The 26939-nt window shown below is 34.5% G+C and overlaps 1 protein-coding gene across 3 annotated transcripts in view; it reads right to left on the reverse strand.

The window, feature by feature from the left end:
* The window catches only part of EDIL3 (EGF like repeats and discoidin domains 3), a 399456-nt gene that overhangs the window by 166374 nt on the left and 206143 nt on the right, over positions 1–26939 (reverse strand). For all 3 annotated transcript variants that reach the window (XM_029942553.1, XM_029942554.1, XM_029942552.1), the window contains one exon: positions 17233–17346. In XM_029942553.1, coding sequence (XP_029798413.1) covers positions 17233–17346 — 114 coding nt within the window. The remainder of the gene's footprint in view (positions 1–17232; positions 17347–26939) is intronic.

Below are 26939 nucleotides of genomic sequence, written 5' to 3' on the forward strand. Positions count from 1 at the left end.
GGTAATCTGGGGATAGATACATTGGCTTCCACACATACGGCCTTACATTAATGATGGTAAAGTTCTTCTCACCATGGGAAATACAAGGGGACAATCTAAATCCATTCATCACTTGCTTTAGTATTAATCCATATTCGTATTCTCTGGATGTGAAAATCATTACTTGGATCTCTTAGCTTAGATATAAATGCCTGCTAACAGTAAATTTTTTGACTGCTCATGCTATCTAAATTTCTATGTTATTGTTAATTTAACAGACTTCAATGAGACAAAAATCCCATTACTGCTTATCACTGTGTACCATTATCTTAGGTACTATTAACACACCAACAATTTTAAGATGCATCCCAACTTCAGAGATGTAAATATGTTTAAGTAAAAAGGCATGCATTTTAAGATTGAGGAAATATACATAATTTCTGTTTATCTTTCTCTTAAAGGTGATCTTTTCAGTTTTTTATAAACCACTCCTTACTCCTGTATTCCTGATCTTACCAAGTAAACTACAATTAGGTAATCCTACAATCGGTACAGTGAAGCCAGAACTATAAAATTACTTCTTCTAGGTCATAACAGATATAAAAACCCAAGGACCTATATATATATATATATATGACCTATATATACATACATATATATAAGACTGAGAAAATATTTTTTCCCCTGTAACTGGCTTATCCATTTAGTTTGGTATGGATTATTGGGAAATTTATATGTTACTTTGAAATATTTTAACACTAGCAATGCCATTACCTTTAGTACATGAAAAAAAAAGTTTTACTTTTTATGATTAGAACAAACACCAGAAGAATGCAGTTAGTAGCTCTGTGGGGACTTCTAGAGCGTTCTGTATAATGAATGAAATCACCTAGGCTCTTATGATAAAATCCACCTGACTACTCAAAAGGTTAAATGTGTATAAAAAGCTGGTATTTTGCTATGCAAGGAAGAAGAGTTAAGATATACTAAATGAATTGCTTTTCTTCCCAGGCACAATTATAAGCTGGTTACTTTTTTTGTGCTATAAGTAACCTTTTCATATACAATCCATTGCACTCCTTATTATTCATTAAAAAACCTACCTCAAGTAAAAATATTGTTATAATTGAGGAATACTAGATAAAGTGAAATTCATCATTCATGCAAAGAAGAAAACAGTAAAAACATGGGGGAAAGCAAAAATGCAATGAGAAACTATGTGACCTGGAAACAGGAATGAAGAGAAAATGAGAAAGCAAACTAGAAGCCCAAGGAGTCCACAAGCCTTCTTTACAATTTGGGTTCACACATGATCCCAAATACAGTGCTCTTAATAAGGTAAATTGAGTAGGTCTGTTTCTTTCTTTTCTGTAATCAAAAATCCAGAGGAAAGTACATCAGAGCAATAATATAAAAGTCCTAATATCAATGGTGTGTCATATATTTTGATAGTTTTCTCGGCACCTAGCATAATGCTATTGCCACGGGCATAGTGTTAAAAAAAATCTAGGTTATTAGAAGACCAGTCATTTTCACTCTTTTATTCCAGTCTAGCACTCAGAGATCTGTGCAAACTTATCGTCATTTAAGAAAGAAGATCAAATAAACAGAATTGTAGGAGGCTGGAAAGTGTATGCTGCTTAGAATAACTCAAGTATATTCTGACATGAAAGCTAAATTCAAAGACAGCCTTAATTATGTGTTCAGTGACAATACCTTAATGCTTCATAACTGTTTTCCACTAGTGAAATAGTGAACATACCACTTAGTTAACAGACTGACATTTTTTAAAGGTAATAAGTAATGCCCATTTACCCTGTATTTGATGCTATGATTCTGCATGGTAGCACTTTTTTGTTAACTTATACACCAGAGTGGCATTCTTCTAAAGCAACTATGTATATGGTATGGGCAAACCCAAGCAACTAAACTGTTATGTATATAATACCTGATTTTAAGAAAAGTGAAAAGGCTCAGTAAAAGACAGACTCAATATACTTAACTTCAGACAGTAGCTCCTGGAGGGATGTCTGTTAGTTTCTTTCTGTTTCCTTGTCTTTTAACTACAGTTCAGTGTCCATAAGGAACAGAATATATCACAGACTTACAAACTTTCCAAATCTGCACTGCTGATGAGAAGCAGAAATGATTCGATAAAAACTCAACACTGCTGTATGCTGACAATGCAGTAGCAGAAAGAGAAATTAAGAAAATAATTCCACTTACAATTGCACCAAAAATAATCGAATACCTAGGAATAAGCTTAACTACACCAGTGAAAGATCTGTACACAAACAAATGGAAAGCTATGTTCATAGATTGAAAGAACCATTATTGTTAATGTCCATACTACTACCCAAAGCAATCTATGGATTAAATGCAATTCCTGTCAAAACACCAACAACATTTTTCACAGAACTAGAACAGATAGCTCTGAGATTTGCATGGAACCACAAAAGACCCTGAAGAGCCAAAGAAAAGAACAAAGCTGAAGGTATCACGATCCCAGATTTGAAGACATACTACAAAGCTATAGTAAACAAAGCAATGTGGTGCTGACACATAGACCCATGGAACAGAATAGAGAGCCCAGAAATAAACCCACTCTTGTATTGTCAATTAATCTACTGCAAAGGAGCGAAGAACATACAATGAGGAAAAAGTCTTTTTAACAAACGATGTTGTGAAAACTGGACAGCCACATGCAAAGGAATGAAACTGGACCACTTTCTTTCACTGTACACAAATATAAACTCAAAAGAGACTCAAGACCTAAATATAAGACCTGAATCCATTCCTCTAAGAAATTCCTGTAAGCCATTCTTCTAAATTTCCTCTAAGAAAACACAGGCAGCAATGTCTTTGACATTGGCTGAAGAAACACTTTTCTAGATGTATCTCCTCTGACAAGGTAAGCAAAAGTAAAATTAAACCACTGGAACGACACCAAAATAAAAACCTTCTGCAGAGTTAAGGGGACTATCAACAAAATACAAGGCAACCTATGGATTGGGAGAAGATATTTGCAAATGATACATTCAATAATATATAAAGAATTTACACAACTCAACGCCAAACAAAATAACACAATACAAAATAGTCAGAGGATCGGAATAGATACCTTTCCAAAGAAGACATACAGATGGCCAACAAACACATGAAAAGATGCTCAACAATATCAGAAAAAAATACAAATTAAAACCACAATGAGATATCACTTTACACTTGTCAGAATGGCTAAAATAAAAAAGACAAGAGGTAACTAGTGTTGGTTAGGATGCGGAGAAAAAGGAACCATTGTGCCCTGTTGGTATGCAAACTGGTGCAGCTGCTGTGGAAAACAGAAAGGAAGTTTCCAAAAAATCAAAACTAGAATTATCATATGATTTTACATATTCTTATATACATACATATACATATACATATACATATACATATACATATATATATATTCCAGTAACTTCACTACTGGGTATTTACGCAAAGAAAATGAAATCACTAATTTAAAAAGATACATGTTTCTCTATGTTTATTGCATCAATATTTACAATAGCCAAGATATGGAAGCAACCTAAGTGTCCACTGAGAGTTCACTGAGAGATGAATGGAAACAGTAGTTGTGCTACACACACACACACACACACACACACACACACACACACACACACACACAGGAATATTACTCAGCCATGGAAAAGAATGAGATGTTGCCATTTGCAACAACATGAATGGACCTAGAAGATATAATGATAAGTAAAATAAATCAGCCAGAGAAAGACAAGTACCAAAAGATTTCATTCCTATGCAGAATTTAAGAAACAAAATACATGGACAAAGTAAAAAAGAGAAAAAAAATCCCAAATACAGAGAACAAACTGGTGGTTGCTAAGGGGGGAGGTGAAAAAGGTCTAAAGGACTAAGCATGCACTTATCTTGATGAGCACTTAGTAATGTATAGAATTGTTTAAGTATACAGGAATCAAAAAAGGACATCTGATTAACATTAGGGAAGAAAACTTACTGGCTGAATTTCATAAAAACAATTCCATAAAAGGCTAAGATTGAACACTAAGTATGATAACTCTGGGAGGCTTGACTTCCGTTGGATCTACTTATTTTAGTGATGTTTTGTTCTCAGCTTTGACCATTGAAATCAAGTATTCACATGATTTGTAAATTGCTTTTCTCCAGGTTAAACTCAGGATTGAAAATAGTGAAGCACATCTTATGACACTGCTTTCTCTAAAATACTGTTATTATAACACATTATGAGAGCAAAATAGGATTTTTCTGCCATATAAAATGATATTTAGTAAGACAAGATGCAAATGTAAAAGCATGTTATTCATCTTTGTTTATGCTTTAAAATATTATTTTTGTGTATATTTTGTAATGCATACATTAACATTTAAATTGTATGTGTATCTACTTTATAAATAAGTAAACTTATTTTGGGATGTAAAAAAAGTGCTAATAAAACCTCTGTAAATGCAATGAAAAAATGTAATGAAAAATAGGATCATGTTCTGCTATTTTTCTTATATGTCTTTACACGTGGAAGTAGAGATCAAAACTCAGCAGAAAGGTCAGGAATGGACATTCAATGAAAATGCCTCATTAATAGCTTTTATTTCCAAAATACTTCATCTATATCATACAGGAAAAAATATATATCTTTTGAAACCAATAAGCCATTAACTCAGGGTTCTGAATATTTTTTATATTCTGGGCCCTTCTGTTAGTCTGGTGAAGACTAGGGCTCTTTTCAGAATAATTATGTTTGGTGTATAAAATGAAATACATAGAAACAGTGTTATTATCAAAATATTGAAAATGGGTGATATAGTAATATATGTGCTTATCAACAAATTAAATAACAGAGCTAGTGGTGAATCTACTATAGTTTCATATCAGTAAAAGATTTAAATATTTTTTCAGATACGTGCATCAAGTACAATATGGTATAAAAATATCTGTGATTTCTATTAGTGACAAAGTCATTGGTACTGTTAATATTATGATCTGCTGTTTGGCTACATTTGTAATTGATGGAAATTCTACATGTCAGGTAGCCCTTTGGGTTTCTTATCAAAGGATATAGACACCCTGAACTCTATCCATCCCTCCTTTCAGGGTCCTATACCCTTGGTTAAAAACTCCATGAAGCACCTCAAAGGGTGGGACTGAGAACATCCTTATATTAATCTCTGTTGGAAAGTGCTCACGTTCTGTTAAACTGAAAGCTTTTCACAATAGGAGAATCCACGAATAATTCTAATGGGAAAGGAAATGGCATTATTAAGTTATTGCCGAGTAGATGTGAAGCAATATTTATATACCAAGTAGTCATTTTATGGATGTTTAAAAAATTGTGTGTCTGCCTGAGTGTACCAGAGAAAATATAAAGTGAATTTTATTTTGAACAAACCACCATGAATATCCTTGGGTTTCTTGGAGCTAAGAGCTGCAGTTCAATTTCTTGGTATTTTGTAGTTAGATAATAGTGCTGAGTATTTATAGGCTTCCTTATATAACTATAGTTCTATCTATTTTTCTTGTCAGAAGAGTTTATTTTCTGTCCCTGCTCCTGTTTTCCTTGAATTTTAGTATTGGATTTACGGACTTTGCTCTGGCTCTACTTCCTTTTATAGAACCATATTCCTCAAGTTCAATTTATTTTTAAGTTGGATACTTTATGTGTCCATTCCCTTTAGAGCTCTAAAAAGAATGTGTATTATTGACCAGATAAAGCTATTAAGGTAACTATTATGAAATTTATTTTTAGGTCCTCGGCCACCTTAATGGCTCTTTGGGGTCTGAGATATGCTCAGAGTGCACCATAACCTGGGAGGAGCATCTGTGGCTATTATTTCTCACTCAACACCTGCTCAGTCTGGAATAGCTGCAATCTGCATTCTCTCCTACCACCCTCTGTAATTACTTAAGGGTCATTAACGGCTTGAGGCTCCGAATTAAAAAGGCCTTTTTTTTAGCACCCATTACCCTGACCAGCTCCATTTTGGAAACATTCTTTTCCTTGCTCTCTCCAAGTTTTATTTTCTTTCTACTTTTCTGATTATGCTTTTATTTCATTTTTTGTGCCTTTGCAGACAGAATTTCTTTACCTGCCCTAAATACTATCTTTAACAATCTTATACTCCTTACACGTTGACTCTCTCCTTAGCAATCTCCCTTCAATCTTACCACTTCATCATTCTCATCTGATCTCTGAATCTGAATCTTAATTACCCATGCCTCCCTGAGCTATCATCTAACTGCATTTTAGTGATGGGTTTACCAAGATGTGCCAGCTATACCTACAATTCAATATGCCATCTGAAGGAAAGAGATCTGTTGTACCCCTATCTTTCAGTTGAAGACGATTTCTTTGAAGATGAAATTGGAAACATGTATGTGGCTCTTTGTCTTAAATACTGCTGGAAGCCATTGTTTTCAAGTGTATGATTTGGTGGAAAACGGTGGCTAGGGTCATGCCAGTTGTTGGCATCACTGCCCAACTGAGCTCCATTCTATCTAGTAAAATTCTTAGTACAATTATTTGAAATCCTTCGGATTTCAGGAAACCATGGAAAATTTGCACATTATGCAAAAGATCAGAATTCATATATGTTCTTTCCTTTCTCCTACTTAAGAAAAGTGCTTTTTTAAAAGTTTATTTATTTTGAGAAAGAGAGAGAGTCCAATAAGGGGATAGGGGAGAGAGAAAGAGAGAATCCAAGTAGGCTCTGTGCTGTTAGTGCAAAGCCCTGTGTGGGGCTTGATCCCATGAATGGTTATATAATGACTTGAGCCGAAATAAAGAGTTGGATGCTTAACCAAGTGAGCCATCCAAGTGCCCTACAAGCACTTCAGTGCTGTTTGGTGGATGTGGTAACAGCAGAGATCATTGTGGTTTGTGCCTGAAATTTCTCCACTATGAAATAACCATTTTATCCCCACTTTGATAATTGAACACCAGAATTTCACCTAAGTACCCATAATACCATATTAACATGTGTAGGGGCTAACAAAGAGCTCACAAATTACACTTTAGACATGTTTAAACCATAAATTCATCAGAAGACTTCTTTTTTAGTGGTTTCCTTACAGATTTTTTTAGATTTGGGTGCTTCCTTTTTTATTCCCTTTAAAAAATACTTTTTTATAAGGGGAGGAATACCGATGGTTGAAAAGATTGATATTTTCAATCTGAGAAAAATACAATATTTTTCAATCAAACCATTTAAAATTTTATGAGGATGAAATCAAGTTGTTCTGTTTCTAAAGCCCTCTGATCTCTGCATACCTCATCTTTCTTTGCCTTTAAAGTAGGAAATATTAGAGTGAGTTTTAGCCTGGAGTATAAATGTAAGACTAAATTTTAATCCCTGGACATGTGCAGTTTAGATATAATGGGAATGTTAATATAATTTCAAAATCAGGAAGATCTTATTGGATGTTTCAATAGTTATCTGCAACCAAGTACAAAACTGTCAGGTAATGAGAATGTTATTCGATTTGTTAGAGGTATTTAGCAAATCCTAGAGGGTCTATTTGAGCATTTTGCAGATATTTTTTCTATCTTCCCCTTATTAGATTATCACTTTAAGTAGAGCAGGTAACCTTTCAAAGTGTTAGATGTCTGTACAAAACCATTGGGGAACATTTGGGAAAATATACCCAGAGGCATCTGATTGAAGATGGAAGTTCCATGTCAGACACAGAAAATCCAATTCAGTTTTGTCATTGAGTCAATTTTTTGTGTTTATTGTTGCAAAGACTTCATTCTGCTGGTAATGTTGGAATGATTTCTTTCCTTGAGGGCTACTGATAAACTTGCACAGTATTCTGTTCTGTTTTCTTTTTTTTAAATTTATTGTCACATCTTTTTAAAAAGAATGTGAGAAATTAAGTTAAAATAATTACCTATACTCAAGTATTTCTAGTCATGGTCATTTCCAGTTATATCTCTACATATTTATGGGCAGATTGTAAATGTTATTTATCTTGGATTTAACATTATACAATTAATCCTAAATGTAAACCTTTTCAAAACAGAGCAGATATTTTTTATCTGGAATTAAACTAAGATTCCAGTTAATGATTTTCTTTTTGCTTTTTTGATTTCTTGCTATATTTACAAAAATTAAAGTCTATTTTGGTGTCTCAAAATCTCCTGTGGTTGCACAAAAAGACAGCTCATGAGATAGATTTTTAATATAGATTATTTATATATATATAAAATATTAGGGTTAACTGGTCTTGACCATACATTTTCAGGTCCTAAATGTTAAGTAAGCATCCTACAAATCTCAACACATGATGATCGCACAGAAACTGAAATAATCTACTAATAATTAAGATTATACTGGACAAAGGGTCTATTTATCCTGGTACATATTATCTTTCTTGTAAAAATCACCCTCCATTTGGTACCTACTATACCTTCTTCTGGTCTCAGCTCAAATGTCATTTCCTTAACCCCCCAAAACATAACAGGCACCCCTTCATAGCTGCTGTTACTTTTCATTCATAGCACACATCATGCTTTATATTTAGATATTATATAATTGGGTTTTTTTCTGCCACTATTCTTTACTCCATGAATATAGGAACTGAATTTATTTTAAATACCATTTTTCCAGCTCTAGAGGGAGGTTACTATTGGATGCAATTTGGTGAATAAATTAATTAATTCATATATGTTTTCCATGCCTTGAACAGTTAAGAGAAAAAAATAGATATTTGTGGCTAGTTTATATGATCATAGGAGTGAATGAATATATTTACAATATATAGTTCCTGGACTTTGCAACTGTCTTATTAAAATTATTTGTGCATTAATTCTCATCTTTACTTCCCTATAGGTACTTATTTTTTAAAATTCATTGCTTTGTATCAGAATTTGTTTATATTTTGCTTTTGGATCTATGTCATACCTGGATATAACAGAACAGGAATTTAGTGTTATATGATCTAACATCTATTTGATGTTCGACATAAGGTATGAAAATACTGGTAGTTTTCATCCCACCAGTATTCACTAAAATACTTGGTCAAATAGCAGTGACAGCTTACAATAATTGGAAACATAAAAACATAGATTGGGGACCCTAGGTGGCTCAGTCGGTTAAGCGTCTGACTCAGCTCAGGTCATGATCTCAAAATCCGTGGGTTTGAGCCCCGCGTCAGGCTCTGTACTGACATCTCAGAGCCTGGAGCCTGCTCCAGATTTTGTGTGTGTGTCTCTCTCTCGGCCCCTCCTCCACTCACTCTCTGTTTCTCTTTCTCTCAAAATAAAATAAAGACATAAAAAAATTTTAAAAAACTAAAAAAACATAGATGATTATATGAAATTAGGTATTTGTGGTTCAAAAGTATGTGATAATGTCATTTTTTTCAAAAATCAAACCAACTCCTCTCTTTGGTTTGGTTGAATTAATATTTGTTTGTTAAATATACTAATGCCACAGGATTTCCTAAATTTATGTACTACTAATACCTGTTAGGCAAGACATTATAGCTGACTTTTATACAAGTTGTTCTCAAGTACATCCAGTTAATTACTAAAGATAGGTTTGTTGTTTGATTATATAAAAAATTTCAAATTGCACAAATTATAACAAAAGAAAAGATGGGATCACTGGCGTTGGCTTTTCAAATAACTCAAAGATCCTTGTGTCAGTTTATTTATTAATGTTATTATTTGATTATTTACATTTGTTACCTACAATTTTACTAGGTACTCTATATATGCTATTAATTTTAATCTGCCCATCAATATAAACCAAATGGTAGTATTAATTCCATTTGCAGATGAGGAATCTGAGGCCCAGAAAGGGCAACTAATTTATCCAGACATTTAGTTCCAAAGAAGAAAACCAAAGTCGATGCTTCAGTTCCATGTGAATGCAAAGCCTATGCTCTTTCCTCTTACTCTTCCAGTTCTCCCCAAGGCCACTCCTCAAGGGCAAATGTTCTTAAAGTGTACACTGTAATAAACAGCGTTCCTTTCATCCTGCAAGGAGCAGGTTCACTGATGCTTAGGGATGCAGGCTCTGCAGCTGCCAGATTTGGAGGTAAGGCCAGGCCCTGCAGTCACTAGCCATGCAAATGTACACTAAGTATTCACTCAGTACGCTCCAAAATGGTGTCAGCGATAAACAGAACCCACTACAAAGAGTGTTAGGAGGATCAAATAAATTAATATTTAAAATACTTAGGACAGTCTTAGCACGCCGTAAGTTAGAAGTCTAAATTAAAAACATTATCACATGACCATTTGTTGGTGATAAAATATTAAGGTATAGTAGAGTGCTTAGATATTTACAAAAACAGTAATGAAGTGCTGAGGATAGAAAATAAATATCACATAATTTAGTTATCTATAAAATGTTTTAGCAATTTTTACTGCAGAAGCTTTGACTTGTATAAATGTATGTGGCAGCAGTGATATCAAAAAGAAAGATACATACATACATTTATACAGCATATGGGTGTGTATTTGTACTTATTAACTCATCTGTAATGAAGGCTTAAAAAGCGTTATTGCTCCTCAAAGAAATGAAGATATAAAAATATTAATTTGCAGTTTTTAGAAATATATTCACATGTATCATCATCTCTTGTCTTTAGTACTTTATAGGTAGAATTCTTAAAGTGGAAGCTATAGAATTATCTAGATTATTATATGTAATTAAAAAAAACCCTGGATGACTAGGACATTTAGAAAGATCACTTTATCCTCAGCTGAAGATTTCAGTTTTCATTTTTAATAAAAGTCTGTGAAACCATCCAAGTCCTGATACTTTCAGGCATAATAGTTTCGGGATATTGCATTATAAGAGATCCCTTGGTAACTATCTTAATTTCCAGAAACAGTGTCAATGATGAAAATGAATTTGAGTGCCATTTCTGAAATTTAATCATTTCACATTTAAACACCCAGCAGGGAACTGCATATGGCTATTGTGGGCCACATAGTCCAATCAATGAAAATAATCCTGGTCGTTTTAGATTATTTAACTAAAGTGCTATCACTTTCCATTCCACTTACTTTAGTGTAAACATCACGTTCTGTTAAACATACACAGCAAAGCATATTTGTTCTTACCAGAATACGTTTCTCATGCCCATTCATGATCATTTCCTTTCAAGCTGTGTATTAAAATGGCTAAACATTTGAGCTTATATAATTTAGAAACAATAAGGGGATATAAATTAGGACTTTATAATTAGAATTGCCTGTAATACTATAATAAATAATATAAGCATGTCTACGTGATTTTTCATATCCTTCAAAGCAACTTCAATTAAAATGAAAGATAATCAAAATTAAATTCCCTGTAATAAGTAAATAAAAAATAAAACTAAAAATAACTGAGATCTACCAAAGTAAATAATAAGTTGTATGAACAATATCTGGAAATCTAAACTGAAATATTTAAATTAGAAGCATTATTGCCTTAGCCTACCTATAAATATAATATACCTAATAATATAATAATTATTGGAAAAATTATAGGCAGATTTTTGCCCAGTATTAAAACTTTTGTTATTAAAATTTGAAATATTAAACTAACTGAAAATGTTTAATAGGTGATTGATTTGCATAATAATGATTACTATATAATTGGGCATCATGTCATAATGGATAGGATTAGATATAAACATTACTTTTAAGTAAAAATGCCTAGTTGCTATATTGATTAAAGACATACATTATAGTAAAGAATTCATATAGATTTTAAATAATATTTATTAAAGCAGTGTCTTAAACATCTTGCTTTTGCTGTTTAACAAAATTTAAAAATACATTTAGGTTTTAAAAATGTAGTATATCACTAATATTAAAAACATTTCATTTAATTCCACTAGCAAATGAAGCCTTAATAAATTTCTTAAAATTGAAGGGCAAGTAGAACTGAGGGAAAGGCAGAGTAAAGTTAAGATCTGAGAAAAGCAAATCTTTCTGACGATAAGTACACAGACACCAAGATCAGTCTGTTGACATCACTTAAAGAATTGTATCCAAAATCACCACTGTTATATTTTCAAGTGTTACTAGTGGTAGTAGTTATATCACAGTACTAATATATGTTTACTGATATTAGAAATGGATAAGAAATAAATAAATAATCTAAGATAAATTGTAAAGAGGTCTGCAAGGAGAATGGCCTAAATAGAGGAACAAAGTCCCTGTATACTTGTCTTATTTAAAAGCCATTTGCATAATCCCACTGCCAAATCGTTATAAAAGATTTAATGAAATCAAAGGAAAGCAATTCAACTTGCAGTATCATTTATTGAGTATGAATTAACATACCAAATTATATTTCATTACACTGGTAAAACAGCTTTAGAATATTGCCTGAAAAATGAGAAGACAAGTAAAAAAAATAACGATGGTAGTTGAGGACACTAAGAAATCAGATACTGTTCCTATATTTAAAGAGTTCAGACTGCAATATTCATTCATTCATTCATTCATTCATTCATTCATTCATTCAGCAAATGTCTATTGAGCACTTACTGTTTGCTAGTCCCCTTCGGCAAGTGTGATTATAACAGTACAACCCTCATGGAGGATATACTCCATTGAAAGAACAGTCAATAAACAATACATGAAATAAAAATATGATATGTTAATGATTAATGCTAAGGAGAAAAACTGTAAGAGAAAGGGGCGGGTGTGTTTTGGTGTGTTGAGGTAGGGAGATAGAGAAACTGAGGAAAGCCTCATCGAGAGGACACCTTTATGCCAAGACCCAGAGGAAGTATGGAAGTATTCGTAACATCATAAGAGAATATTACAGAAAAGGGGATATGGGAAAGGAAGTGCTGTGGGGCAGGTATGTGCCAGGTATGTGCCTGGACCAGCTAGGAGGCCAGGGAGGCTGGAAGAGCACACGAAAGGAGTGAGAGTCCTACAAGATGTGGTCAGAGAGGTGAGCGAAGAGGGCAGAGTTCAGGCAGGGTCTATTGAGCTCAGGAAACAGGGAGACTGTAATTTTCACTCTGAGATGAGAAGTCAGTGGAAGATTTTGAGCTGGCAGGTGATGCATACTCTTTTCCATACTCTTTCTAAAGTCTGTCTGCTAGCTTCTGCCTCTCTTTAGTATTTCATCTGTTTTCATGTATTTATATTTCCATTTGTGAAATGTAAGGGGATAGAGAAATGGGGTGATAGGAAGAAGCAGAAGAATGCATGGTCAGTCCAGTTTTTTGTTCACTGATACAGCGAGCTCTCATTAAATAGTCACTGAAAATATAATCATTCTTTTCAGATCACAAATTTAAAATATACTGAAGGATAAAGATGAAGATACAATTCAACTATAAGTATCAATTTACTTACTTCCTTTGTGGGGATGTTCTCTTCATGGTTTTGATTTTTTTCCTTCTGTTGGGTTTAATTTTACTGAATTGAAAGATATAACAAACTAAAGATAAGAAATATTTTCCTTTCATATTTATTGTAAATATCTCCCCAGTCTATTATTTGTTTTATAGTTTACTATTTTTGTACAGATTTTTTCAGTCTATTCTGTTCTGCAATACCTTTTATTATTTATTATTTGGGAGGGCATTGAGAATGATTTTATTTTAAAACATACCAGAATTTAATTAACCCATCAGTAGATATAAAAAAAGTAGTAGAAGGAGTGAAACAATATGAGTGCAGATACCCAAGATTAGAGTGAAGGGAGTTTGGATTTGAATACAAAAATGCCAGTATTTCAGTACTGTGTACTCTGACCCACCTAGCAGTTAGTCTCCATCATTCCCCCTTTCCTCTTCCTCCTGAAATATCTGCAGAAACAAATGGCTTCTCTGCCATAACTGTAGGCATAAGCTGACCCAATGGTACCCCTGAGGTACATGATATAAGGCTCAGAAGAAAGTTTATAAATCTTACTCCAGAGTGGAGGCTGGGCACATTGATTATAATCTATGTACTGTCAATTCCCAAGATCCTAACCTCGATCGGCTTAGGGCTGCACCACCTGGAAGCTGCAGGCATTTCTGTGTGCACTGTAGTGAGTAAATACTCTAAGTTCTCAGTGTGCAATACTACATCATCACTGTGGCACGATGTACTTTTTTACTCTGGATTTTCTAAAAATTCTAAGAAGCCACACTAAAAAGCAGAGCCTTATTCCTAGAAACCTAAACAGTAGGAAGATTAAGGATCTTTATTTTTATTATAAATTCTTGCAAATCAATACAACAAAAAGAAATATATCAACAAGAAACTATTTTATTTATATTTTATGTTTATTTATTTATTTTGAGACAGAGAGAGGTATGTGTGTAAGAGGGGGAGGGGCAGAGAGAGAGGAGGAGAAAGAGAATCCCAAGCTGGCTCTGTGCTGTCAGTGTAGAGCCTGATGTGGGGCTCAAATTTATGAGCTGTGAGATCATGACCTGAACTGAAATCAAGAGTTGGACACTTAACAGACTGAGCCATCCAGGCACCCCAATAAGAACATATTTTAGAGTGTATCCTAAGTGACTCTTCATGATCTTTTTGTTAAGCACAGAGATGAAAAGAGGAAAAGTAGAATGTCAGAGCATATAATGGGTTAAGAAAGTCACTATTGCATTTGTGTTCAAAGAGAAGTCTGAGTTTAAATATAAATATTATAGAGGGGAGCCTGGGGAGCCCAGTTGGTTGAGCATCCAACTTCTGCTTAGGTCATGATCTCAGGGTTTATGAGTTAGAGCTTTGCATTGTGCTCTGTGCTGACAGCTTAAAGCCTTAAGCCTGCTTTCGATTCTGCTTCTCCCTTTGCCCTTTCTCTGATTGTGCTGTGTGTGTGTGTCTCTCTCTAAAATAAATAAACAGTAAAAATAATTTTTAAAAAATTTATATAGATATAAAACTAAATCAAAGAAAATAAAGAATTTTCTTAAACATACAGCAAACACTGATTGGAAGACACTAGATACAAACTGGTGGCAATTAAGTTCAAATTCTATTTCAAAATGTCCTTTTATCATCAATCAAATTTCTTTCTTTTCAAGGGTATTTTTAGATGTGGTGACCTCAGTAAAATCTATGATCGAGGGATAAAATAGGCTTTAGTCATCTGGTTCAAAATAGGCTTTAGTCATCTGTTCAACATCTAGTTCACATCCAGGTCTCCTCCCATTTTCAACCGATAGGCAACAGACTGTCTAGTTGCTCCTTGGCTAGCACAGGAGGCCAAGGGTATGTATATATACATATTTCTAAGACCTAGGTCTCTTCTCTCAGGGTACACACAACTTCAGACATCACTTCTCCTTCTTTAGATCATTCAGAAAGCTGGTGGTTGACCACCCCAGAGTGACACTCATTGCTGGGCAGGGTTCCCATGACATGTCCCCTGTATTGTTCTCCATTTAGGAAAATGGGAAGGTCCCGTCTTCCTATTGCTCCCCTGACCAGGTCTCCTATGGGTCAGAGGAGGTCTTATTATGCCTCATCATGTTCTTAGCCAGGCACTGTTTTAAGCTCTGCCAAAGTTCTAGTACTATCTGGAAGGTGCTTCATTCTGGCACCAGATCTCTTTTTGCTGCATGAAAATCAAATAGTCACTGACATTAGTTTTTTGCTCTTCATCATAGCAATTAAGTATTCATTTACAGATACCTTGGGAGTGCTTTTTAGTACAACTTCCAGTGCTGATTTGGCAGACATCTATAAGTCTCATGAACCAAAGGAAGAAGGGATGCAGGAGCTGTATCTGGCCATGTCAAGAACCAACTGAATCTGAATTAAGTTTACTTACTGCATGGTCAGGTAAATGCTTTACAGGGAGGTTGCTAGGTTAGTTGACTGGACGGCCATTACTCTATTTACTTGTATGATCAACCTGCTTGCTCAGGCTGCCCTTTCCTTCCACTCTTGATACCTGAAGGTTCCTAAGTCAATTCATAATTACCATCTTCTCCAATTATTTTTAAGATGAGAACATTTTTGCCCAAAAAATGTATTTCTTTGATATTCAGAATTTCATTATTTAAGGAAGTTTTTCAGGACTAGAATAATGAGCAGTCATAGATCATCATTTTGTTTATATAAATAACTCAAATTCTTCAATAATATTTTATTTTATAAACTATATATAGTTTTAGTTTATAAAGTATATATACTTGTCAAAGAGAAGAGAGGAAAAGAAACATGTAAAATTGTTAATCTAACTAAAAAGGAAGGAGTCTGTGTATATGTATGTATGTATGTGTGTGTGTGTGTGCGTGTGTGAGAGAGAGAGAGAGTGAGAGCATATGCATGTTCACATGAAGAGAGACAGAAAATGTAGTGTGCTTTTGTGTTTATCTCCTTCAACTCTATCTGAAGAGATATCTCTATTCAGAGGAAAACACACAGAACTGGGACTCCCAAGCCTTGATTCTATGTTCCTTCTAGTCTTGTTTTTGTCACAAACTGCAAGAACCTGGGCAAACCACATAGCTACTATATGTCTCAGTTTCCACATCTGAATTCTCTTCTCCATCTGCCTTCTGATTTGTGTAATGTGATACTCTAATATATAAGAAATATCAAAGCAGTAGGAGTATGGAGTTTCTATAAGTGTCCAACAATGATTAAGCGACATCAGTATTGTTCTCATTAGCATGTATTTGTGCCCAATTTTGGTTTCATTACAATGACTATAATCTTATTACTACTGTTTCCTAGTTTTTGTTTCTTTGGCAGAAGAAGGGCCACTTTATGCTCCTTTGTAAACACTTCAAGAAAATCTCCTGTCCTATCATTTGATCCATCATCGCAAGATCCTACTCACTTAGGCTTCCAAAAAGACAAATAAGCAGTACATAAAATTTTTACTACTGGGTATGCCAGCTCAATATAAATCCTCCTTTTATTTGTGATAGAGGCTCTCAGGTTAGAGTGCCCTGAATTTACTGTCTGAAGCAGAGTAAGCACTCTCTGTGGAAATTTAGGTCATACACATACTCGAAAGCCAAATGGAATTCACAGGAGAGACGTGCTTGGATCTCTGCAGAACTGCTGCTTTCCTTTCTGACCACAAAGGTCAACATCTATGCCTAGCAGGCATGGAGACCTAACCTATCCTGGGGAAGATATGTGTATTAGCAACATTAATGATAACAAATATGAAATGCACCATTTCACTAAATTAGGAACTCTGGAAGCAAATTATATTGATTTTGACCCAGATTCCATAATAAACAGAGGCTATGGAAGCAACAAGAAAAATGTATATATATGTGAATACTTACTGTATTGACAGTTTCTTCCCATGAATTCACCAGGGCACTCACAGGAATAGTTAGCGACAAGGTCGGTACATATTCCACCATTTCTGCATGGCTCAGCTTCACATTCATTTATGTCTGAGGAAAAAAGAAAGAACAGAAAAAATGAAAATTATTGGTAAAAAAATAGTTATTGGAAGGATTTAGGTCTTTCAAGTAAAACAAAATATAAGCAATACTATTTTGTGTGTTTGAAATTGTGTGTCTATGTGTTGAGTCAATAATAAAAATAATGCTCAAAATCAACAACTGATTAATAACCAGGTTCACATGGAATTAAGCATCCCAAAGAAAGACCAATAGAACCAAACCATTCCCCAGTCCTGAAAATGAATATGAATAGTTTGGGGAAATATTCAGTGTACCCTTAGAATTAAATCGAGCAAATTAGCCGTGATAGAGAGATGAATTGGTATCACTTACAAGATCTAGAAACCTCCCCTGCAGCAACAACTGCCAATTAACACTGTCTCATTTCATCTTAATTCATTAAAATTCTAACTGACAGAGATGTTTTAGTTTCTAAATAGTTCGCCTTTGATGAATGCGATGAGAAGCAAATTAGAGTTAATAGCTAAAGCTCGTTACATTAAGCAAAGTATAATAAATGTAAATGATGATCACTTCCTAATCTCATTCAAGGGTTTCTAAAATTAGGATGACTAAAGGGACTTACCTTTGATATGTCATTATTATACCTGATGCAAAATCATGAAATATAAAACATTCAGCAAATTATACTAATTTCTATGCTAATTTTGGACAACAGATACAACGAATATGATTTTAAATGAAACAAGAAATAATGACTAATTCAGTCAAATATCTATCAGGGATAACTCACTCATCATTCCCTCTAAGCACAGCACCAGGCAAGATTCTGTGGGAGCTAGGACTGTAGTTGGAGCACACGTAACTGCTCCCCATTGCTTTCTCTTCATATCAACTATGCCCAGTGAACTCCTCTGCCTAACTTACTCCCACAGCTACTTACAGACCTGAATGGGGTTGCCTAGGAATTGTCTATTTATGTGCCTTTCACCCTCTCACCTAGTCGAACTGCCTGACCTACGGATGTAGCCCCTGTCCTGCACCATTCTTTCTATCTCTTTAAATGCCACACACTATCTGGGAGACCACTGGTACCCCTAAAATGTTTCTTGATAAAATTTCTAAGAGAAGATTAGAAACAGTGGCCCAGACAAAATAGGCAAATTGTTTCAGATGTGCAGTGTATTTTCTGATACACTACAATGTACGGAAATGTATTTTGAAGTACTGGGTTTTCACAGTGCTTAAAGCAATATGATCATAAATTACCCTCTCAAGACTAAACAAGAACACACCAGAAATCTCAATTTTGCCTTTTTCTTCTAAACAGTAACTCCTCTTAGTATCAGCGTTGGTTATCCTCTCATTTTAAGTTTACTGTAAAGTTAGGCCTAAAATTCTTTAGGCAGCTGATGACTACCTCTGAAAAAGGCATCCTTTTTCATTTCCGGTTGACTGTCAAAATTTGAAGGTAGAGACAATTCTTGACTGTGTTTAAAGAATCTAGATAATTTGAGTATTTTGTAACATCAATAATAGGATAAAATAATAATCTTATAATCTCTAAAAATGGTTGTGTGCCATAAAATATAACAAACTTCCTAATGTTTGAAAATAAACTCTCCAGAAGGAGGAAAGGAAGGGAGGGGAGAAAGAGGGAAGGGAGGAAGAGGGGAAAGAGAGGAAGGGAAAAGATGCCATTTATTCATTATCTGGTGGAATATTTAGCTCTTTTTAGTCTTAATGAGAGTTTCACGAAGTCTTGATTTATATTGGACTAACATGCACATATTTTCATTACATTTTGAAAGAAGCACAGAAGTCACTGTGTTACTTATTCTGTTGTCAGTTTAATGTAAGGCAATTGCAGTATCTGGCTACTTGGGAACATGCCTACTTTGTCTCTCCCTGCATCATATTGACTACATTTTTTTTAAGGTGAGAATATGTCAATGGCTAATAAGAAACTAAATCTTCATGTTAGAGAATGCATTGCCTTATTTTATAAAGTTAGATATAACAAGTTATTCTTTTATGGAAGAAACTGAATATTGATGTCTGAAGACCACATAAGAGAAATAAAATTTGATCTTGAAGGAAAGGCTTAATTAAGGTTAAAGACAGATGGAGATGGTAATGTATCACCAAAAAGGAACCCAGAATGAGTCACAACTTTGAAGACAAACATTAATGGTATGATAGTGCATTCAGGAACACAAGTAGCCAGCCTGTCTGGAGCATAGAGTGCAAAGGCAAGTGCTGGGGTCCTAAGTCTGAGGATGGAGACAGGGCCAGATTATGATGAACTGTTAGTGACAATAGAAAGAACTGTCCTTCAACTTTTGGCACTAAATATTTGGATCTGGGTGGGAGGGTATCCTCTTTACCCTTGTACTTTAGATAGACCAAGTGAGGCCAATATTTGTGGTGGAATTCAGAAATGAATTAAGGAAAGCAGAAGAAAGACCCACATAGGATTTGATGCTAATAGGTACAATTTCCACTTTATTTCTCAGGTAAGAGACTCTAAGCATTTTGTCATTTTAATATTGAATGATATAGTATGAGTTAAATCAAACCCAGCTCCTGTTGCTGAAAAACATTAATAGAAGGAAGTTTTCATAGTCAATGATGTGAGAACTATGAAGAATCATTTTATATGCCTGTAAGGAAATGCAGGCACTATTGTTCTTGGTTTCCTTATTTCTTTCAAATATTTACACAATGTGTATCTATTGTGAATCTAATGGAGACAAATCAGCCTTCTAGCTATTTGATCATCAGGCCAAATCTACAACCATCTACAAAGGAAGTTATAATTAAGAATATCAGACTCTGAAATAAATAATAGTTTCACCTTTATCCAGAGGGTAACATAAGGTGGAATAAACTGGAACTGCATTTGCTGAAGTGAAAATGTTTTACAACCGTACCCAATTAAAAAAATGTTTTTTATTGTTAATTTATTTTTGATAGAGAGAGAGAGAGACAGAGACAAAGAGAGAGATGGAGTATGAGCAGGGGAGGGGCAGAGAGAGAGGGAGACACAGAATCTGAAGCAGGCTCCAGGCTCTGAACCATCAAGGTAGAGCCTGATGGGGGGCTTGAACCCACGAATCACGAGATCATGATCTGAGCCAAGTTGGATGCTTCACTGACTGAGACACCTGGCACCCCTGTCTATACCCAATTTTTGATACAGAATGACCTTTTATTGTTGGTCCATTTTTCAATGTTTTAAACTAAAAAATGACCTTAGATCTATTATTTGTAAAAATACAAATGTTACATTAAAGGGGTTATGTACTTTAGTATAATAGCCAAAAAAGTAAAACATTTCTGTATATGTACATATCTAATAAAATGGAGACTCAGATAACATATGCAAATTACAGGGAAGAGTTTATATATTAGTGTAATGCAGGAGTTCTTTTTGCAGTGAAGGCTATTTGCACTGTGATTAACACTGCAAGCAATCTAAATGGAAACAGACCTCGATTTGAATAAATCACGTTTAATTAAAAACTACGTATCGTATAAATGTTCACAGAATATAATGTAATGAAATGAAAATTAAACATCTTTGTAATAAATCACATACATTTTTTGTCATAGATCAAGACATTATCATTTCCAGAAAAAAAGTCCTCATCCATTCCCAACGTAGTGAAATACACTACACTCCTTTGTAACTAAGAAAAATTTGACAAAGCAGTCTGCAAACAAAATAGGAATTTCCATATTTGGCCATATTTATAGTGCATTTATAATATAATAGCTATCAGTTTTGAGGATTTTATTGCTATGACTGTTCATGGGAACTGTTTTAAAAAAAAGAGCCTCATTCAGAATTGGATTTTATAATAAGACACCCAGCTGAGTTCTGATCCCTCATCCTGAAAGCATAAAACTGCTGCCTACCATCTCCTCTGGCTGAGAACAATGACAAGAGCTGAACATGGATTTCCAGAGGTAAACTCATGCTGCGTGTGTGTGTGTGTGTGTGTGTGTTGGAATTAAAAAGCAAGGTAAAGGAAGAAAGAAGAGGAAGAGATGAGGGAATAGATAATTGGTCAAAATATAATGCATTTCTTTGAACGAAAGAAGTACTCTAGAAGGATTCCCAGGTCCTTTGCTCTATTATAACTAATTACACAAATTCATTCATAAGATACACCTAGCTGACTCTATCATTATTATGTTGCACTCAGCCTATTTATATGCAGATTTATAAAGATGTGTTGGTAGACCACTCACTTTGGCTTAGGTTTTTGCTAATAGAAAAAAATGCCAACCTGTACACACTTTGGAGATTTCACTGTGAGAATCTTCTTTCAGTAACTGACAAGCATATATATTCATTAGATCACTCAGTACTCATGATCCTATACACATCTGCACCCTGAGAAGTGTTCCATTACTCCTAGCCTTTTTCTCTGGATCTTTGTCAGACCCATCACTGTACAACTTATAGCCCTAAAGCCCATGATATTGACTTTGGAGTAGCAGGTTGTCAAAGAATTTTTCAAAATCAAAATTTTATTTGCCAGTTCCTTATTTGAGACTTCAAAAAAGCAATGGCCTCTCTGGGCATAATTTCTTGTCACAGAAACCATGTTGCTTCTTTTCAGATAATTATATTTAAATATTTGGTAATCCCATTCTTCATAATAGACACAACCAGCTGGCCAAAGATGAAATGGAGATTTCTGGAGCCTAATTCCCTGGGGCTTTCTCTGGAGACTTTTTAAATTACTTGATTAACTAAATAACTAATTAATTAATTAGTTTCAAATTCCCTCACATTTGTAATATGTAGATTAAGAGAGATAACAGGTAGCACTCCAGGGACATCAGTGTACCAGTTCATACTTGAGTTTACCCAGAATCCTCAGGTAGATGCCATCTGGCCCCATTAGTGGTGCTGCATTTACTCGCCAACCTGGTTTAGAATGTTTTGAATACTGACCACCATTTAGATGAGGACAACCAATCCTTCTCAGGATGAGATCCCTCTAACCTTCTCTTGAATGGAGACAAAGATAACTTAATTCACTCATGAGATTATCTCCTTTGCATCTCCAAGAACATTCAGTCCCAAGAGCATCAAGAAGGAGCAAGTAATTTGCAGGATAAGCATCCTTGTTTTCACATGTTAAAAGGACACCATGATAAAGCCCTTATTTTCTTCTTTGCAAAGAACGAATTTCTCAACTTCCTTATTCCTTTCCCTTGAGCTGTCTTTCTTCCTGCAATATTGTTATTGACTGTTAATTAGCCAGCAGAGCCTATTTTCAAGAGCCTGCTATATTTGATCTTCACAACCCATCTTCCCTGGGCTCCCCATTAGCTATCAAATAATCTCTGCACCTCTTATGAGTGATTGATTTTTAAAATTTGACCGTTTATTTATTTTTCTCATCTGAAGCTTGTGGCTCTTCAATTTTTCTTTTAAATCTAAATAAATGATGACAAAATCTAGAAATTCCATTCTCCCACTCAGATACTGAATTAAATTATCATGATCAGAATTATCTACAAAAATCTCCCACTCTTTTCTGGGACGAGTTCTGTATATTTTTATGTGCTTGAGTTCTCTTTTGATCATGCCTTCTGCTATTTCTCTAGCATTTCATTGTAAAGTAGCAAGTTAAAATCCTAATTCTTTAACTGTAACATATCACAAACCTTTTTATAATAACATACTGATAACCTTCACTTGCTAAGAACAAAAATGTAAAAAAAACCAAACAAACCTTATCTATCCCTCACCACTTACTAACAAAGATCACACTCTCTTCCCATCTATATCCTGGCCTGCTAGCATTTATTTTGAGATTGCAAATTAGATCCAAAAATCTTTACTACTAGTACTCAGGTACAAACCAGTTCTCCAGGATCTTTCCATATAAAATTATTCCAGTGAGGTTTTATTTGCTTTAATCAGATATTTGGCCACTAAGAAAAGATAGCTATTCCAAGGTACTTATAATGAAAATAACAAGGGAGAAAGAAGAAGGGTTGGGGGAGGGGTAATCAAGAGGGTTCTATACCTCAAATATTTGATGCCTTGAAAACATTTCAGAAATAAAAGCTGCATGAAAAACCTACAGGAGAGCCCAAAAAGACCAATGTCTCTGGTGAAAATATCCAAGTAGCAAACCATCTCTAAGGGCATGCAGTATTGTAACTTGCCTTGTAATAAATATTTGTTGATTGGCAGAAAAGAACTGGGAGTATTAGAGACCTGAAGAGTTGTCAACTGTACTGAACCAGAGCCTGCCTTGATAGGGGCAGGTGTATAGCCTACTTCTAAATGGGCTCTATTAAGGAAAATGAAGTTAACAATGCTTGTTTTAAAAGCTAGAATTTCTATTTTATTTTTTTAAACATTTTTTTTTAATTTGAGAGAGAGAGAGAGAGAGAGAGAGAGAGCCAGCAGGGGAGAGGTACAGGGTGAGAGAAAGAATCTCAAGCAGGCTCCACGCTCAGCATAGAGTTCAATAAAGGGCTCTGCCCCACAACCCTGGGATCACGATGTGAACCGAAATCAAGAGCCAGATCAACTAACTAAGCCATGCAGGCACCTCAAAAGCTAGAAATTTTAAAACATAATAATGCAAAGGCCCTACATCAGAGATTCTGATTTAAATGGACTTGGGTGAAATGAAGTATAGTAATACTGTTTATATAGAAGTCCAGATGAGTCTAAAGGTAGCCAGAGTTAACAAACACCAGGTAGAACCTTTACCCATTCATCTATACATCCTTAGTGCTGTGCTATGTGCTAAGGATGCGAAGATTAATATATTGTGGCCCAGTACTTTTCTCAAGGCTCTTACAGTACAGTAGTTACTCAAAGAAATAATTAGTTATGGTGCAAAGTGATAAGTATTCTACCAGGAGAATGAATGTACAGTTTCGCAAAAAAAAATTTCAAATATCAATAACTAAATGAGTGTAACAGACTACAGAATCTTGAGTTTCAGAGGAGGAGTCTGGGTGACTGGGGAGAATGCTTCTGGGTTATCTAGAGGTATAACTAATTACTCTGTAAAGTCATTTTCCTAATTTAATATGCATCTCATTATTCCCCAGATGTGAGATTGACTCATCATGGTCTTAGTTCTTTGCTCCTAGTATAGAACCATATATTTCCCAGTTTCCAACTTTTATCATAGTAAGCTATCATATATATACATATCATATTTATAATGTTTTATCCAGAATTACCCACTCTGTTTTGTCACCTGCATTTCAAATTTGTTCACTTGCAGCTTTCTCTAGTTTTAGTGGTCAAGACTGATGACCAGCCATGTTGGATTTTTTCTAGAGTAAGTAATCAAACACTCATTACTGGCTAAGATGAGATTTATGCTGGAAACATAGCTATGACTCATATGTTTACTTTATCTACTCATTCACTCCCTCACTCATTTACTTACTCATTAAAATTTTGATGAGCACCTTCTATGAGTCAAGCCCTAAAATATATGACTGCTAACATCAGTGAATAGGGATCAGTTCCTACTCTAAGAGATCTCACCTTCTGTAATTGTATTCAGAAGAGAGAATTATAATAACATACTGAAATACGTGTCCTACACCATTGCACACAAAAGGTACTGAGATCATAGAATAGGCAGTGGCTTTGCCTAGAGGAGATATGCAAGATTGCTTACAGAAGGTAATATTTGGTTGGTGCTTAAAGGATTGGAAGGAATTTTTTAGTAAAAAGGAACATAAAAGAACATAATATTTTCAGAAAGAAGTGAGCACTTTTAAATGTCTGGCTTTGCACATGAATGGGTTGTGTGGGCCTTCTAGGGGTGGCAGTTACTAGGTAGTATGGACCAGATTTTTATGGTCCTACAAATCAAGTTAAGGAGGCTGAACTTTAGTCCTTGAATGCTGGGGCGTTAACAGAGAATTGAAGACTGTGAAAGGGGCATGGGACCTTTATATTAGAAACCTCATTCACATGCTCTAGAATTTCATTACTGGGAACATTTTGGAAAAATAATTCAAAATGTCAGAAGGGAATTTTATGTTGACTCCATATTACTCAGACCACATAACATGCTGTCTATGGCCATGTATGGTTAAACATTTAGTTTGGTTTGAATCTAAACACACAGATTTCCTAATATTTGAGTTGCCAGACTTGGCCACAAACATACAAGTTTGCAATATTTGGTTCATACTTAAAAAATAGTTTATCTGAAATTCAAATTTAGCATCCTGTATTTTATCTGGGAATCCCACTTAAGTCGTCAAATAGAATGTGATTTCTCCACATTTTCTTTTTTTCCTTTTATAGAAGCACTTTAATTTTCAGCATATGGTCATGCTTTCCATTATGTACATTCAGCAGACCTCAAGGAAAACTACCTGCAGTGGAAAATTACTATTGACAAACGACTCTTCCTCAGGCTTTTGCTAATGCTAAAATCCGCTGCTTGCTTTCTGCAAACTGGTTCATAATCTTTAGAGTTACCTCTATATAACCTTCAATACTACAAATTCAGCCAAATAGCACTTCAGGATGACAACAGTATTTTCACCTAGTTGTAGACTATGTGCCAATTATTTGTTGAAGCATTTTATATATAACATGACACCCTGTGAGCTAGTAACCATGAACATAACTGTGTTACAGATGAGGAAATGGAGATGGAGACATTAAAATTGTAAATAACTTGCCCAGAGTCACTCAGGTGGTAAAACTGAGATAAAAACCCAGAAAATGTGTCTCAAGAATCTATGTTATTCACTGGTATGTTTCCAGCTCTACTAGGAAATATTAGTATTCCTTCTTCATCATCAATTCACCATCACTTGCCTTTGGGTTCCACTCTATGTGCTGAGGACAGATATAGAATAACATATGATTCTTGACTTCTAAATGTTTATAATGTCCTAGTAATATTTGTATCGGTGCTCTAGGTCAAAGAATCCAGTCCTAAAATCTCAGTTAGGAATACATTTTCCTGCCAATTCTTTTATTTCTCTTAGCAAATTTTCTCAAAATCTTAAGTGATTTAGACTTAGTGGTCATCTGCTTTAATTTTATTCCTGTGTACTTAGAAATTGATTTCTTTGGCTCTTACATTCTTTTATACATGCCTTTTAACTTTACATTCAGATGAAAGAAATATATTTGTTTTAGTTCTTTCTTTATAGAGGGCATAGACATATTTTATACCTGTACAATTGAAATTTTTATTTTTCAGGGGTGATAATACACATTATTTTAAAATCTTTATTTGAAAGAAAGCATGTATAGAGAAAAGCACACAAAACAATAAAGTTAAATGAATGACTCTTAAAAGACAATCTGTGTAACAAGCACCAAGGTCAAGCACAAGAACACTGCTAGTACTCTAAAAGTCTTGATGGGCCCCTTCCATTCACATTTTCTCCAGCCTCACAGAGATAAACGATCTCCTGCTTATTAAGGCAATCATGGACTCGCTGTTTGTGTGGTTTATAATTTTACTACTTAACTATACATTCCTATAAGAGAACTATCTATTCCTGTCTATATTTGAACTTTATAGTAAAAAAAAATCTTTCAGTGTGTGTTCTTTTGTTTGTGGTTTCTTCACAATGCTGTTGCA

The sequence above is a fragment of the Suricata suricatta genome, chromosome 6 (assembly GCF_006229205.1).
Source record: "Suricata suricatta isolate VVHF042 chromosome 6, meerkat_22Aug2017_6uvM2_HiC, whole genome shotgun sequence".
Lineage (NCBI taxonomy): Eukaryota > Metazoa > Chordata > Mammalia > Carnivora > Herpestidae > Suricata > Suricata suricatta.